This window comes from Eptatretus burgeri, chromosome 12 (assembly GCF_056783735.1).
Source record: "Eptatretus burgeri isolate ZD-2024b chromosome 12, Ebu_testis_v1, whole genome shotgun sequence".
NCBI lineage: Eukaryota > Metazoa > Chordata > Myxini > Myxiniformes > Myxinidae > Eptatretus > Eptatretus burgeri.
The window spans coordinates 50,796,397-50,811,393 of record NC_140972.1 but is presented as its reverse complement, the minus strand read 5'-3'; the positions used below and the strand labels follow the sequence as shown (position 1 = coordinate 50,811,393).

At 43.6% G+C, this 14,997-nt stretch overlaps 1 protein-coding gene and 1 long non-coding RNA gene across 5 annotated transcripts in view; one reads left to right on the top strand and one right to left on the bottom strand.

The window, feature by feature from the left end:
* LOC147015596 (dual oxidase 1-like) overlaps positions 1–14,997 on the bottom strand; it is a 201,824-nt gene that overhangs the window by 148,713 nt on the left and 38,114 nt on the right. For all 4 annotated transcript variants that reach the window (XM_085850503.1, XM_085850504.1, XM_085850501.1 and 1 more), the window contains exons 3-5: positions 8,505–8,582; positions 4,239–4,403; positions 3,518–3,702 (exon numbers count right to left, since the gene is read on the bottom strand). In XM_085850503.1, the coding sequence (XP_085706629.1) occupies positions 3,518–3,702; positions 4,239–4,403; positions 8,505–8,582 (428 nt within the window). The remainder of the gene's footprint in view (positions 1–3,517; positions 3,703–4,238; positions 4,404–8,504; positions 8,583–14,997) is intronic.
* Positions 2,067–3,703, top strand: LOC147015597 (uncharacterized). The gene is made up of 2 exons (XR_015050383.1): positions 2,067–2,342; positions 3,506–3,703. It is a non-coding gene; the product is annotated as an uncharacterized LOC147015597 (long non-coding RNA).

Here is a 14,997-nt window from a genome sequence, read left to right as displayed (position 1 = left end):
CTTCCCAAGTTATGGCAATTTATTTACCAAACCAATGGGAAGACACGTTGTTGCGTGGGCGTGGCGGATGGGGAAGGGAAGCACAGCCACGTTCCTCATTACGGGTTACAACGTACGGGCTTCCGGAGAGTGATGACCGTGTATTCTAATAATTTCTCGATTTCTTATGCACATTTATAGATAAACACAATGGCCCAAGTTATGATCGTTTTTAAATTAGATGGTGGATAAATTTTGGGAACATCAGAGTGCTGGTATGCTCTGAACCAGGAAGTAAATTTTTTCTCTCTCTTCTCTTCTCTTGTTGTTTTTCCTTGCCACAACATTGCGAAAAGGTAAAATACGTTGGCGCTCGTTGAATAATTGGGTATTAAAAATAAATTGCGAATAATCGTAACTGCGAATAATATCGAACTTCCGGGTCACGCACGTACGGGCACGTGAGAGCGAAGAAACGGCCTGTGTGGTTTATTTATTTGTTATTATAATTTTTTTCTTTTTTTTTTTACGGGCACGTACTAGTAACTAAAAACTGCTTCACCGCGCCCTTGTTAGCCAATCCGCCGGTCAGGTGTGCCCTTGATCAATTCAACGCTGTTACGTCATTCTGACTCGCTTTTCGTCAAGGGGAATTCCTTATATGTAGTATATACTGTGGTGTCTCCAATCATGGTGGGGCGTACGATTTTTTTGAAAATCAAAGTGGGGCGTGGGACAAAAGAGGTTGCGAAACACTGGTGTAGATAGTCCATTCCCTTTTGTCTTGCGAGGATCTCATAGGTCGGTTTGCTTACATCACTGACTTCATTCCTCCCCTTCTTTTCTGCTTATTTCTGAGGTAAATCTGAATTTGGGTCCTCGCGCAGGCCAACACGTGCAGCATGGCTGCGAGGAAACCGTGATACCCTCGCAATAACAGCACCGCAGGCGTATTACCAGCGCAGAGCACCCGTCCTCAAGCGATCCCTCAACCCAACTTTTGCGGCGAGTTATACAATATGCTCGGCAGCTCAAGATGATCGACTCGAGCTTCCGATGATCTGGGGGGAGATTGCTGGTTGCATTGAAAAGGCATATGAATGAATATCTATTAAGAGGCTGTACGGATGGTGTTTTGCACAACACAGAAGCAAATGACCCAATATCGGCAAGAGCGTGGCTTGTGGCTTGGTGCCAAGAGCTACATCGTCAGAGGCCGGTAATAGTAAAACGACAACCACGCCACGTTGTGCATGATATGGGCGAACAGACTTTTCAACCCATTTCTGAACTAATTATACCGATCGGGGTTTGCCCCACGCACACAAAGGCAGAATCGGATAAACACGAGCGCTGGCCACGTGCGTAATGGTGGATCCACGCGCACTGTACGGAACGTGCTCGAGAGCACGAATGTACCGCTCGCAATACTTTGTATCGTGCAGAGCGGGGCACGAATGGACAGTTCGCGACACTTTGTTCTCGTACAGAGCGGGGCACGAATGGACAGTTCGCGACACTTTGTTCTCGTACAGAGCGGGGCACGAATGGACACCTCTTACTGTCTGTGCATGGGTTCGCCATAACATCGTGCCTTCGGTCCTCGCTGGTGGCCGCGGATGTTCCCCATGGACGGCAAAACGTCTTCTCGCCTCGACGGCCAGCGAAGCTGCGATCGGGCGAGGGCATGTTGTACAGCTCGGGCCACGTGGCGCACACGGAGCAGGCACATTGACCATCGCTGGTCAGGGCGCCCGAGCAGGCATGCAAGACCGACGCCACTCTTGGCCGGTCATCAGGGCATGGCCCGGGGGTTCGTGCAAGGCAAGTCATGGAGCGGAGTTCGGTGTGGGCGATTCGTGTCATGCCGTGAGGTCGGAGCGGGATGTTTTGCGGCTTGGGGTCATCTTGCCCGAAATGGAATGTTGCGGTTTCCGGCCATCGCGGCCGGCCGGCGCAGGGGGTTGGGGCCAATCAGAGCGCCCGATTTGGGTGATGACACAGCGTTTCGGGGTGGCCCCCCACCCCGCACCGCGGGGCCTATAAAGGTCCGAGCGGAGCCTTCAATCTCTCTCTGCCCTGCCTCGCCTCCCGCTCAATTTGGACTTCAACTCCGCCTTCTGTCGCCATCACTTCGTCTCTGCCTTCTGTCATCACCTCGACTTCCCCTCCTCTTCACCGCCCACACGACGCTGACTCCACCCTCCCAACACAAGCCCCTCCTTCACACCGACGGTCGCATCGCATTCTCTGGACGACGCTTTGCACGAAGCAAGAGACGACGCGCCAGCTATCAGGGGGGTACCGCACCATGGAGCATTCCCCCAAACGTATTGGTGGCGCGTTCGGGCAAGCGTGCAAAGGTACCGAGAGACCACAGCCTCAACTCTTCTCCTTTCTCACTTCAATTCCTCTTCATCGGTGTGTGTGTGTGTGTGTGTGTGTGTGTGTGTGTGTGTGTGTGTGTGTGTGTGTGTGCGTGTGCGTGTGTGTGTGTGTCCTGGCGCCTGTACACATAAGTAAGACTGTAGAAGATTATTGTTATTATTATTTCACATTAAATCTGATCTGTATCTGCTTTTTAAGTTGCTTGTATATTGTCGCACCACACCTTTCTTCCCTATCTCTGCTTGCGCGCCCCAATAAATCTATTGATCGGACCACATACCCTTCCTCACCTGCTTGTTAATAAATTACTATTCAGAATGTTCCCCGCTCGTTTTTGTCTTTTCCTTCATTGATCCAGCATGGTCCGAATCCTCGCTTCGCCAGGACTTTATTCCCAACAATCCGTTCCTTTTCGCCAGTACGTCTTTGGCAGTTTTGCTTGGCTGCATCCGATCCGGTTTGGACAAGGCGTACCGAGGGTGTGTTCCCTGGTAACTAAATAATGTGATTAATTAGGTAACCCAGTTAACCCATAGCCAGGAGGACCCTAGGTCACGCGGTTGAGTTATTGGCATCCACGGTTGGTTCGCGACCCGCCGCGCCATGGAATTATCCATGTGAGTCTGGTGGGGAGCCGAGATAGCTTCCCCCTCGTGGTCTTCTCACCCAATCCCCGGCTCGCAACAATATATATGCCATCCAAAAGTACAAACTAGAAGAACATTTTGTAAAACCACATTGCATATTGTACTGTAATTATCTTTCCTCGAGCACTCCATCAGTGTGAGAAATGAAGAATAAATTAGGAATGAGGAAAGTTATTTGTGTTTATCAGCAAGTCCATGACCAAACGGTGGCAAAATTAGACAACGACTGTTCAGTGAAACAGACTATGAAGAAGTAAAGAAGAAAAAATAACATCAGTGTGTTTTTCCCAAGTGCAGTGATTCAAAACGGAGTGAAATATCTTCATGACTGTTTCCATGTTATGATTGATGGATTGATGGAATCTAAATTTATTATGTTTAGAACACCATCAACAAGAGAGAAGGGAAGGGAATGGAGTGTGTGTGTGTGTGTGTGTGTGTGTGTATGTGTGTGTGTGTGTGTGTGTGTGTGTGTGTGTGTGTGTGTGCAGGCAAAAGTGAACCTGCAAGCGTGGATTGCTCGGTGAGACTCCAGTCGACTTGTCCCACTGGCTTCTGAACAGCACCATCACATTGCTCCTGGAATTTGAATTGAAGACCGGGTCTTGAGGTGGAACATAAATGTTGAGAAACTCCACCGGGCACCCAGCACGCCGCGTGTCCACGATCTCGTCCATCACGTGCTGCCCTGCGGGCGCAAGATCAACAATCATTGCTAAAGTAAAACAGCAACTCTCAATCGCAAACTGAGGGAAATGACAATGGATTACTTGTTTAAAATTCCATCAATAAGGTGCAGATTGTGAGTTCATCAACTAAACAAGCTTGCTGTACACGAGGTGTAAATATATTAGCAGTCTGAGGAATTTTGGGGATTTTTTCAGGCAATCGTTGTTTGAGAGGAATCAGAAATCAGAGAAACCGTTGTGGTGTGGTAAAGCCCCACAGAGGGATTGAATTGCACAGTTTAAAGCCAAACTAAGGTTGTTTGAACACTTGATTGAGATAAAAGACATTGCAACATCAGTGTTGAGTCAGTTTATTCTAAATTTTCAAAAATGCAAAACAGTAAAATGCCTCCGGTTGCTCCTCGCATATGTTCTATCACGTCTGCTCGTGCTATCTCTTTACATTGGTCTGAATGTTTTCATAAAATTTCAACACCAAAAAGAATGATTTATCAAAGGAAACTGCCAACGATAGTATGTTTAATGGGAGTGGTACCAAAGAAAACAGAGAGGACAGTGCGGTTGCTGCTGGAGGGAACACCTTGTTCCCCCCGCATGATGGTTCGGCTCACGGCTCGTGGGTTGGGCAGTGAAGGTTCTCCTCTGGCATGGTAAACGCCGTCGGCGTAATGTGCTGATGCCAACCTCAAGAGTTTGGTTCCTTTGTACCCGAGGAAAGAAATGGTGGGATTTTAACACGGTCAAAGCCGACAGTTCAACATTGATCGGTCGATAGGAAATAATGCTCACGAGTATGTAAAATAAAACATTAACATGGCTGTCACAGAATTGGTCTGCAGTTAAGAAGAGATAGGAACATATTAGGTTGAATACCTTTACTTCCTCCTAATGATGTTGTGAATGATTCCTCCTAATGAAGGAAATAATGCTCACAACAATGTAAAATAAAACATTAACATGGATGATCAACAATAAAGAAAAACTAACAAGCTAATATTTGCCCGACAAATGTGTGTTCATTTAATAATGTACAATGCAATTCTATACAATATATACCACACTCTAGATTTTAGAACATGCAATAAAAATATACATGTGGTCAATAAACAAAATGAACAAACCAAAGTTTAGATGGACAAAAGTGTTTTGTTTTTAAAAATACAATCTACAATCTAATAAATAAAATTTGTCGTCTGTCTGTCTGTTTGCATGTTCACATTTTTCATCCACCACCTCAGCCTCTAAAGGCCCCGAAGACCCTCGAGGCCCTTTCGACCCTTTAGATCCTGAAGACCCCAAAGACCCGTAAGAACATTTCAGAGCTCGAAGACTTTTTAAACCTTTAAGACCTAAAAGCCAATTCAGATCCCAAAGACCCTTAAGACTCTTTAGACTCCATCTATCCATGAAGTGTGACTATATTTGACCCCAAAGACTTGAAAGACCTCAAATAGCCTCAAGCCCCCAAAGACCCCAAATATCCTTGAAGATCCTGAAGAACCAATAAGACCATTAAGACCCCTTTTACCTTTAAGATCCTTTCATTACATTAGACACCTTTAGATCCCTTCACCCTTGAGACCTCTTATACCCTTCCCTCCAGGTCTTCAAAACAGCTGTTCACCACCATCTCATATCTTCTCCCATCCAAAACTACGATATTTTCTACCCCTACGAATCCACCCCAAACCCACCTCCTTCAAATTTCCTGCTTTCCTTCCTGAAAGTCCCTGGCGTGTCCATCTTGTTTACCCCGTGTATCAAGACCCATCCCTCTCCCTTCCACAGACCTCATGTCTCTGTTCCACACTGTTTTTTTCCTTCCCCCTCCCCCCCAACCCTACCTCACCTCCTTCCTCTCCTTGTTGTACGTTGTGTGTGTGTAAGGTCTCACATGAGCTTCGACAGTGTATACAAAAAAGGAGAAGACTCCTCCAAGAACCTTTAGACCTTTATACCCCTTAAATACTTTGGATCCCTAGACCTTATAATACCATGTCGACTCCTTACATGCTTGAGACAGATTAGAGAGCTTGAACCCTTGATCATTTAGAGCTTTAGACCACTTGGACCTCTTAACATGCTTGAGAGATGAGACCCTTTTGACCCCTTCGACACTAACTACAATTGGAACGTACCCTTGAGACCATCTCAAACCTTTCAAACGCACACCATGCAAACATCTTTAATCTTCTTGCAAAACACAATTGTACTATTTTTCAGTAAGTAATGTGCAAACTCGACCCACCCAGGTACTTTGCTATCGAAGATATAAAAAAGAAAGTTTGTTTACTTATGCATTTGGGCTCTGCAGGAACCAGTGCGACCAAACTTTGTATGGCCTCCTCTTTAATCCAGAGGAAGGTCGAGAGCTGTTTGGATGTTAAAAAAAATTGACCCAAGATAAAACCAAGTAATTGGCCTTCAGACCTCGATTGGATCTTGTGCTCGTACACTGCTGTGTTTTTTTTTCCTCCCTGGGAGCGATCAATGAAGGTTTTGTGAAGATTGTATGTTGAGGTTATAGTGATTTGTTGTCAACAACACAAATTTAACAAGAAAAATAGCAATCAGAGATTGCAGACCTTCACCAGGACTTGTTTTATGTGGTGTTTTTGGAATTGTGTGTGGTGTATTTTTTGTGGCATTTGTGTACTGGTGTGTTATCTTATAATTCACCGTCTGTCTGTCTGTCTGTCTGTCTGTCTGTCTGTCTGTCTGTCTGTCTGTTCCCAGGTACCGCAAAAACGGCTGAACCGATCGCAACCATTTTTTGAGTGTGTAATCCTGGGACCCTTTGGAGTATAATAGGCGTAAATATAATAACATGACCCCCTTGATGGTTACCGTAGGGAGCGGGTGCTTCGAGTGTAATTAATGAGACCTAACAAGAACTGCCACTTTATAACTGCTGGTAGTGATGACCAGGTACCAAGATGTCCCGCTTTGATGCAACCCCACTTTGATCAGACACCTGACCCTGACCCATGACGTTTATTATTATTCAATTGAATTAAGAATGGGAATAAAATAAATTCAAATCTAATGGAGGACGAAATCGGTACAGTCATGCATTGAAGTCATCACAAGGAACTCAAACAAGCAAAAAGCAAAGATGGACAGATCAGGAGGAACCTGGATAGACTTGGGTTTCAACTGCTACTCCTCCACCTTCAAAACCATCCAGGCACAGCCAAGTGAGCCTTATTCAACAACAAAAAAAGAACTCAGATTCAAAAAATTAAAGAATGCTGACTGCCAGACCATGTGTCCGATCAGGTTGAAATTTAAAACATACATTCCCTATGACTGCAGGATAATAATTGTGAAGTTTCACGTCAATTGATGAAGGGGTTCAAGAGAAGGAATTTTATTTAAGATCTTCGCTCAAACCAATATGGCTGCCAAACCATGTAACATCAATTATTCATGAATACCCTGGTATCCCCAATACAAGGCTTGGGGAACATTTGTGTGAAGTTTCTCCTCAATCTGTCCAGCCATTCTGGATAAGATTTTATAGGCTTTTGGGTAAATCCAATATGGCTGCCAAACCATGTGACCTATGACGTCATATGTGTGAACGTTTTGTTCCTCATGGATAGGCGGTCGGAGTAGGGAAATGTTTGTTCTGAGACAAGACTCCCTTCGCAAGACCACTCGCATATACTTGCTCTCGCTCATTCCGCTCGTTTTCATTCGCTGTAGCTCGCTCACCTGCTCAATGTCTTATCTCAAAACCAACATTTTCTGACTACTTGTGTGGGGTTGATTTTATTTACTAATGTGACGTTGAAGATGGTCTCTCATCTTATTTACTCAAACCACAATGTGAGAGAGAAGACATCATAATCGACATCTTTAAACTTGAAGAGTGAATGGACGAATATTTGTTTATGTTCTATTTTAAGAAATAACTTGATTTTCTTATAATGCTCATTGCTATCTAGTATATAAACAAAGAATAAGTTGGAACTTTGTTCATGGTTTAAGTATTGTTGTTGAGTAGAGATGAAATTAAAAACCTCTTTCACTGTTCTGTCTGAGAACCTCCTGAGCCACATATCATTTTGCAATGGCAGTAGATTATTTTTCCATTGATTTCTTGACATGTATTAAATCTTTCTAAACTCCCCCACTCTGTATGCTTAATTACACTTGCCTTTGTTATTCCTTCAATAAGACCTTTTTGATATTTTCCACAATCATTAAGTTTTCCATTTAAATACCAAGGATGTGATTTTCTCCACTCTTTAATTTGGTTATTGCTTGGTTTATGTCGCATTTATATAGCAGTAAAAAAGGTGGCAGTAGTCCTTTAAAATCCCTCCAACCCAATTCTTTATGTATCACCTTTTCTAACAGGAGGGTTGCCTTGTTGGCTCTTCCTTGTTAACAAATTGCCTTGTTGGCACTTCCAGAAACCTCCAGTGTAGCAGTACTTGGACAAAATATTATGCCATCATGACCTATCATATTTGCAGCTCACACTCACAGCATTGGGGAATCTCGAGATTCCTACAAAATTGTGGCTCGTGGAAAATATATTTTGTGCTCGGAAACGCAAAGCAAGTGTTGAAAAACCCTTCTCATGTCATTTTTCTCAAGACCGCGTGGGATAATGTGTTCTATGAACCCTCTTGTCAGAAAAAGCGAAGACAAACATGCTGACCCACTGTATTTGAAGTTATAGATTACAAGATAAAACCCACACTTTCCATTTCTTGTGTAAAAAGCTTTCACTATCTTGTATATCAAATCCCAACTTCAAAGCATAAATTACACCATGGGTGCTCCGTACCTGCGCTTCCCCATTCAGTGCGAGCGAGATTGTTGTACCAGCCGTCAAAGCGCTGGATCTCGAACAGCGGGTAACCATCTGTGGGAAAAATAGGTCAGGGCTTTAAAAACAACACAATAGACCCACTGAGACCTCATTCCACAATACTTCACTTTCCTCCCTTTGTGATGTTAAGCATCCGTACTATTTAAGCTTCCTCCGATAACAAAGGAGGGGGAGGCATATTGCTGTTATCGGGTTTGTTTATACAATAGGTGGCCACAATTTTTAAATGTACCACAAAGTTTATTAGATCCCCAGGAGTACAAAACCATAATTGAGGAAAAAAAATAAAATAATTAAACAATAATAATAATAATAATAATAATAATAATAATAATAATAATACCTTTCTGCGCTTTCAACACTCCAAATTTCCAAACTATATCTCGGAGCCGGTTGGGACTTCCAGAATGAAATTTTACTTAAATAATGTGAAGAGAAAGTATGTTGTGTTGACCGAACTTTTGACCTAATTTTAAGGTCATGACCTAATTAGAGACTTTTTCGCCATAATTTGACGGAAGGTTGTCCAATCAGAAGAAAATTATCCTCATTAGATAGACTCGAGCAAGCCGCCTTTCGACTTAATTTACATCATACCCCTCTGGGTTAAAGGTCAAGGTCTTACACCCCTAACAATAGTACGAAACCACCATTTAGGTTTTTCTCCATTTTTCTGCCAATGTCCGAGGACTTTCGGAATGAAATTTTGCCTCAATAATGGTAATACAAAGTAGGTGGGATGGACATAATTATGTTGAAGTGGATCTAATTTTTCACGTCACGACCGAGTTTCGACATTTTAACGCATTTCAACAAAACTCGACTATGGTTTGTCTGATCAGAACAAAATTGCCCTCTCTAGATAGCCAAGAGCAAAGCGTATTTATGCTTCATTACATCATACCCCTCCAGGTTAAAGGTCAAGATCAAATGGTGATCTGAAAAAAAACAAGTCTTTTTTTGTCACCTCTTACTTTCGGCAATCTGGAAATTAAAGAATGCTTGACCTTTCAAGACCCAATTGCATAAGCCTTCACAAAGGTATTGCGGCAATACACACACCAGGGGCAGATCCACAACAAATTATTTTTCTTTTCAACAATTATGATGCAAGATGTTCCTTACATCATCATAGTGTACCTGCACTGATGTTGTGCATTCGAGATTTGATTTGTTGAGCTTGAACTACTTGAATAATTTTCCACCAATTTTCATCATGTTGATTTTTATGGATATATTGTTGATGGGAACACATTTTCTTCATTGTGTGGCCTGTGTCGTGCTAAGAAATCTTAGTTCTGACCCACGACAAAAATATTTGGGGACCCCTGGTTTAGTTCGACCTTTTAGCCTCTTCAAACCCCTTTGACCCCAAAGATTCTTAAATCGATCCCTAAAGACCATTTCAATTAATTTTTTTTTTTACACTTTAAACCCCTTGGATCCCTTTTACCCGAACTACTATTGGAACATACCCATTAAACTTTTAGAACATTTAATACCCATATAGACCCCTTCAACCTCTTAGACCATTACACCAATTTGACCCTTCAGAGCCATAAGACCCGAACTACAGGCCCTGTCACACCTTGACGATTTAGCCAGCGTATGCCTGACATATGCAAAATTTGGCTAAAACGCTGGCACACGTCGAATACATTATGGGTAAGTTTGTATACGTTAAGAGCACGCTGGCATATGTCGTAGTACGTTGGCATACGTCGTAGTGTGCTGGCATACGTCTTTGTACGCTGGCATACGTCATAGTACGCCGAGGTGTTAGACAAATTTTCCACGCTTGAAATTTTTCAACGTATGCCAGCGTATGACTCACATGTACCGCATAATGCTCGCCATAAGTTGAAGGCACGTTACGTGATGGTTGACACACGTTACTTGTAAGTTACTCATAAGTCGAAACACGTCGAGGTAATGTTTAGCGCACCCGAAACTTATTTCTAACCTATGAGTAACGTGTTGTGGGCACGTTACGCGATCGTCGACACAAATTACTTGTACGTTACTCATAAGTCGAAACACGTCAATGTAATGGTTAGCGTCAGTGTTTCAGACTCCCTGTTTTTTTTTTTTTTAATTCGGTATGACAGTGATGTTAACACTTTGATTTCTAGTGCGGTTATCATATAATATAATTAATAGGCTGCCGCTCAACGATTTAAATCATAACCGCACTAGAAATCGAAGTGTCAACATCACCGTCATACGGAAGAAAAAATAAATAAATAAAAAACCAAGGAGTCTGGAACACTGACGCTAACCATTACATTGACATGTTTCGACTTATGAGTAACGTGTGTCGACGTGTGTCAACGATTGCGTAGCGTGCCTCCAACTTATGCCAGCGTATGCGGAATGTGTGTCATACGTCGAGTACGTCGAGAAATTTTCAACATGCTGAAAATTTCTCAACAGACTCGGTGTATGACGACGTATGCCAGCGTGCTCTTAACGTATACAAAACTTACCCATAACGTATTCTACGTGTGTCAGCTTGGTTCGGCAAATTTTTCATACGTTGGCATACGCTGGCTAAAACGTCAAGGTGTGACAGCAGCTTCACACTTCGATGTCTAGTGCGGTTATGATTTGAATCGTCGAGCCGCAGCCGATGAATAGCCTACGCCACGTGATCGTCGGCGATACACTGCCGCACGCTATGCATAAGTTAGACTATCGTTGGGCATAGGTTGTGAACGCCGCCAACACGCTCAGCATTCGTTGGTATAAGTTATCTCTTTGTGATTAAAACGTTTTGTGTACGTGACTCATATGTTATGTATACGTCCAACACGTTATTATACGCCCAAAACTTAAAAAAAAACATCAATAGTTCAGCGTACGCCAGCGTTTTACATACATTTTGAGACCTTGCAATACGCTGGCTAAAACGTCAAGGTGTGACAGGGCCTTACGATTGGAACATACCCTTTAGAGTTTAGACCCTCAGAACTCTTAAGATCCATAAAGACACTTTGGACCCCTTCAACAATAAGACCCTATGGACCTTTCACCCTTTAAACACTTTCGACCCTTTTAAAGACACAACACACAAACAGTAAAATAATGTACATACAAAATACAGCACAGACTATACTTTTCTTTTTCTTTTCAACAAGTAATGCACAACCTTTCAGCAAGTAAGAGTCTGCTCATGGATGTATAAATATACATCCACGTATGCACACACTAATATGTTTCCATACATATATATATATATATATATATATATATATATATATATATATATATATATATACACATACATACATGTACATACATACATATACATACACACACAACCGGTCAAAAGTTTTCGAACACCCCCATTTTTCCAGTATTTACTGAAATTTAAACAGTTTAATATTTCAATGTACTCTGAAATTAAAGCATAGAACAAATAAACAATTGCAGAAAAAAAAGAAATCATGGAATCGTTTTGTTGAATAAAATTTAATCTAAATTTTTGACTCATCAAAGTGGCGACCTTTTGCAGATATAACAGCCGAACATACTCGTGGCATTCTTTCTACAATGGAAATCAAATATTGTTTGGAAAGTTCTGACCAACACTGTTGCAGAAGTTCCCACAAATGTGTTGCACTTGTAGGTTGTTTTGCTTTCACCCTTCTGTCCAGTTCATCCCAAACCAGTCCGATGGGGTTTAAGTCTGGAGACTGTGCTGGCCATTCCATGATTTGAAGCCGACCGTCTTGCTCTTTTCTTCTAAGGTAGTTCTGACATCGCCTGGAGGTATGTTTTTGGTTGTTATCTTGCTGTAGGATGAACCCCTGACCAACTAGGCGTAGACCAACTTGCAGCCTGGCGCTGCAAAATGCTGTGGTAGCCTTTTGGTTCAGGGTGCCACTCTGTGCAAGTCGCCGACTGTGGATCCAAAAAAAGAGCCCCAGATCATCACGCTTCCTCCTCCATGCTTGAACGTCTCGACGGCGTACAAAAATCCTGTGTGATGAACCGAAGATTTCAAATTTTGATTCAGCGGTCCAAAAGACCTTCTTCCAGTTCTCAGTAGTCCACTGGCAGTGCTTCATGGCCCAGGCAAGCCTCTTTTTCTGATTTTGCCATCTTAGCAATGGCTTTCTTACTGCCACTCGACCGGTCAAACCTGCAGCTCGAGGTCTTCTCTTCACAGTTGAAACTGAGACTTCCTTACTTCGACAAGTGTTAAGCTGTGCTTGAAGCTGCTGTCCTGTGAGCCGCCAATCACGCCACTTGTTGACTCTCAGAAACTTGTCTTCTGATTGTGTTGTGGCTTTGGGTCTGCCAGACCTCTTCCTGTCAGAGTTTCCTCCAGTTTCCAAGTGCCTTTTGATGGTGTAGGAAACTGTACTCACTGACACCTTGGTTTCTTTGCAATTTCTCGAAAGGAAAGACCTACACTTTTGAGGGTTATCATGGTCCGTCTGTCTTCCTTTGTTAATTGTCTGTTTCTCGTCATTATGATAGCAATATACTACTTCCTGCAGTGCAATATTGTCCAAATAATGCTTCAGAGGGTGTAGCAACATAGTCTGTTTCAACACTGCTTTTATCCAGACAGAGGGTTTGTAACTAATCAACAAAAGTTGGGACACCTGTGGAAATTGTTTGCATCAACTCTCAAGGCTTAATTTTCTTCTATTGCTGCAGAACAGATGCAGTTGCTAACCCATTACTTGATCCCTGAAAAGGGCCTTGTTTTTGTTTGTTTTTAACAACTGAAATTTACATTATTTTTCAGTTTTTCGAAACCGAAACTTTTTTCTTTTTTTTTTTTACCTCTGGCAGTTTTCCACTTAGCTTTGTACCATTTCAGGTTATTCACTGCACTTGAACTGCTTAAATTTCAGTAAAAACTGTAAAAATGGGGGTGTTCTAAAACTTTTGACCGGTAGTGTATATATATATATATATATATATATATATATATATATATATATATATATATATATATATATATATATATATATATATATATATATATAAATATATTGTTGCGGATTCGCGCCCGCCGGCGTGCGGACGGCCACGTAACTCGAATCGCGGCACGTCGCCCACCGGACGGACAATCCAGTCGTGACCCTCTCGGACTAACGCCGGGAACTAGTCACGGGTGGACCTTTCGGTCTCACCACGATCGTGCCAATCGGCCCCCGCGTGGGATAGGGTTGCTCGCCAAATTCGACCTACCTAAGTACCCACACGGAGGGTAGACCGGGCGATCGCACTTCGCCGCAGGTCGACTTCGGACACGGGCCACTTTAAGCGACCCGTTCCGTACTATCGGGATAACCGAGCGGTGTTATTCGTCGGCCTCGACGGTTCGATTAATTATCGGGCGTTTTAGCCCACGACCAACCCTTTACGTGAAGCAAGATGGAGATTCAATGAAAGAAAAGACGAAGCGAAGCGGGAAAACAGTTCAATATAACTCACATTTATTTTGCGATGAACGGGAAGCACACATATACAATTACACCAAAAGCACATGTAAAAGGAGAAGAAACACAATATTACACAAAAAGCAAATATAAAAGAGAAACACAATGCAGAGCTATCCGACTACCGAGCACACGGCAACACTTATACAATTTTACTTCACAGACGGCGCCGACAACACATATTCCCAAAGCAAAAGAAAAAGAACCACCCTCCAGGATGAGGGGGGTAGGCGGGCCTGGGGCCGAGACCGTGTCGGGCCTACCCGTCTGATGATGAGACGCAGAGCGGCGGTGGCGCCTCAACTCCGCGGGCCTCGTGGACAGTGTCTGGTAGGGGGTGGGAAAGGGGCCCCCTTGTCGCACTATCTCAGCGCGGGGGGAAACAGGAGGGGGTTGTTGATGCTCGGGGGAAAGGAGGATGTCACCCTGTCTCGGGTCCCGCGACGAGCGTCTCCACCTCGACCTCGGTCGCGCCGCCGGCCTCTCCCTCTGCAGCTCCCGGCACCGACGCGAGCACCCCCTCGTCCGCCTTCGCCGCCGCCACCTCTCCACAGCTCCGTCTAATCGCCCTCTCCGTCTCCTCTCTTGGCTCGTCCCAACTCTTCACTCTTGACTTCTCCCCTCCGAACTCTCACTCTTCTTCCCAGCTCCACCGACAACTCGTTCCAACGCACCACTCTCAACTTCTCCCCTCTGAACTCACAACTGCCAACTGAACTCTTCTTCCCAGCTCCACCGACAACTCGTTCCAACGCACCACTCTCAACTCTTAACTCAACACCACTCTCAACTCTCAACTAAACTCTTTTACTGACGAACGCAGCCGTTTATATAAGCCCCGTGGCTTCGCTCCTTCACCTTTGACCCTCTGCCTCCGACCCTTCACCTCTCTAACTGGCTCCCCATTGGACCGAGGAAAAGTGGGCGTGAATGCTTTTTGATCCATGAATTTGCATATAGCGTCCTCACTCCAACGCCCTGGAGGCGGG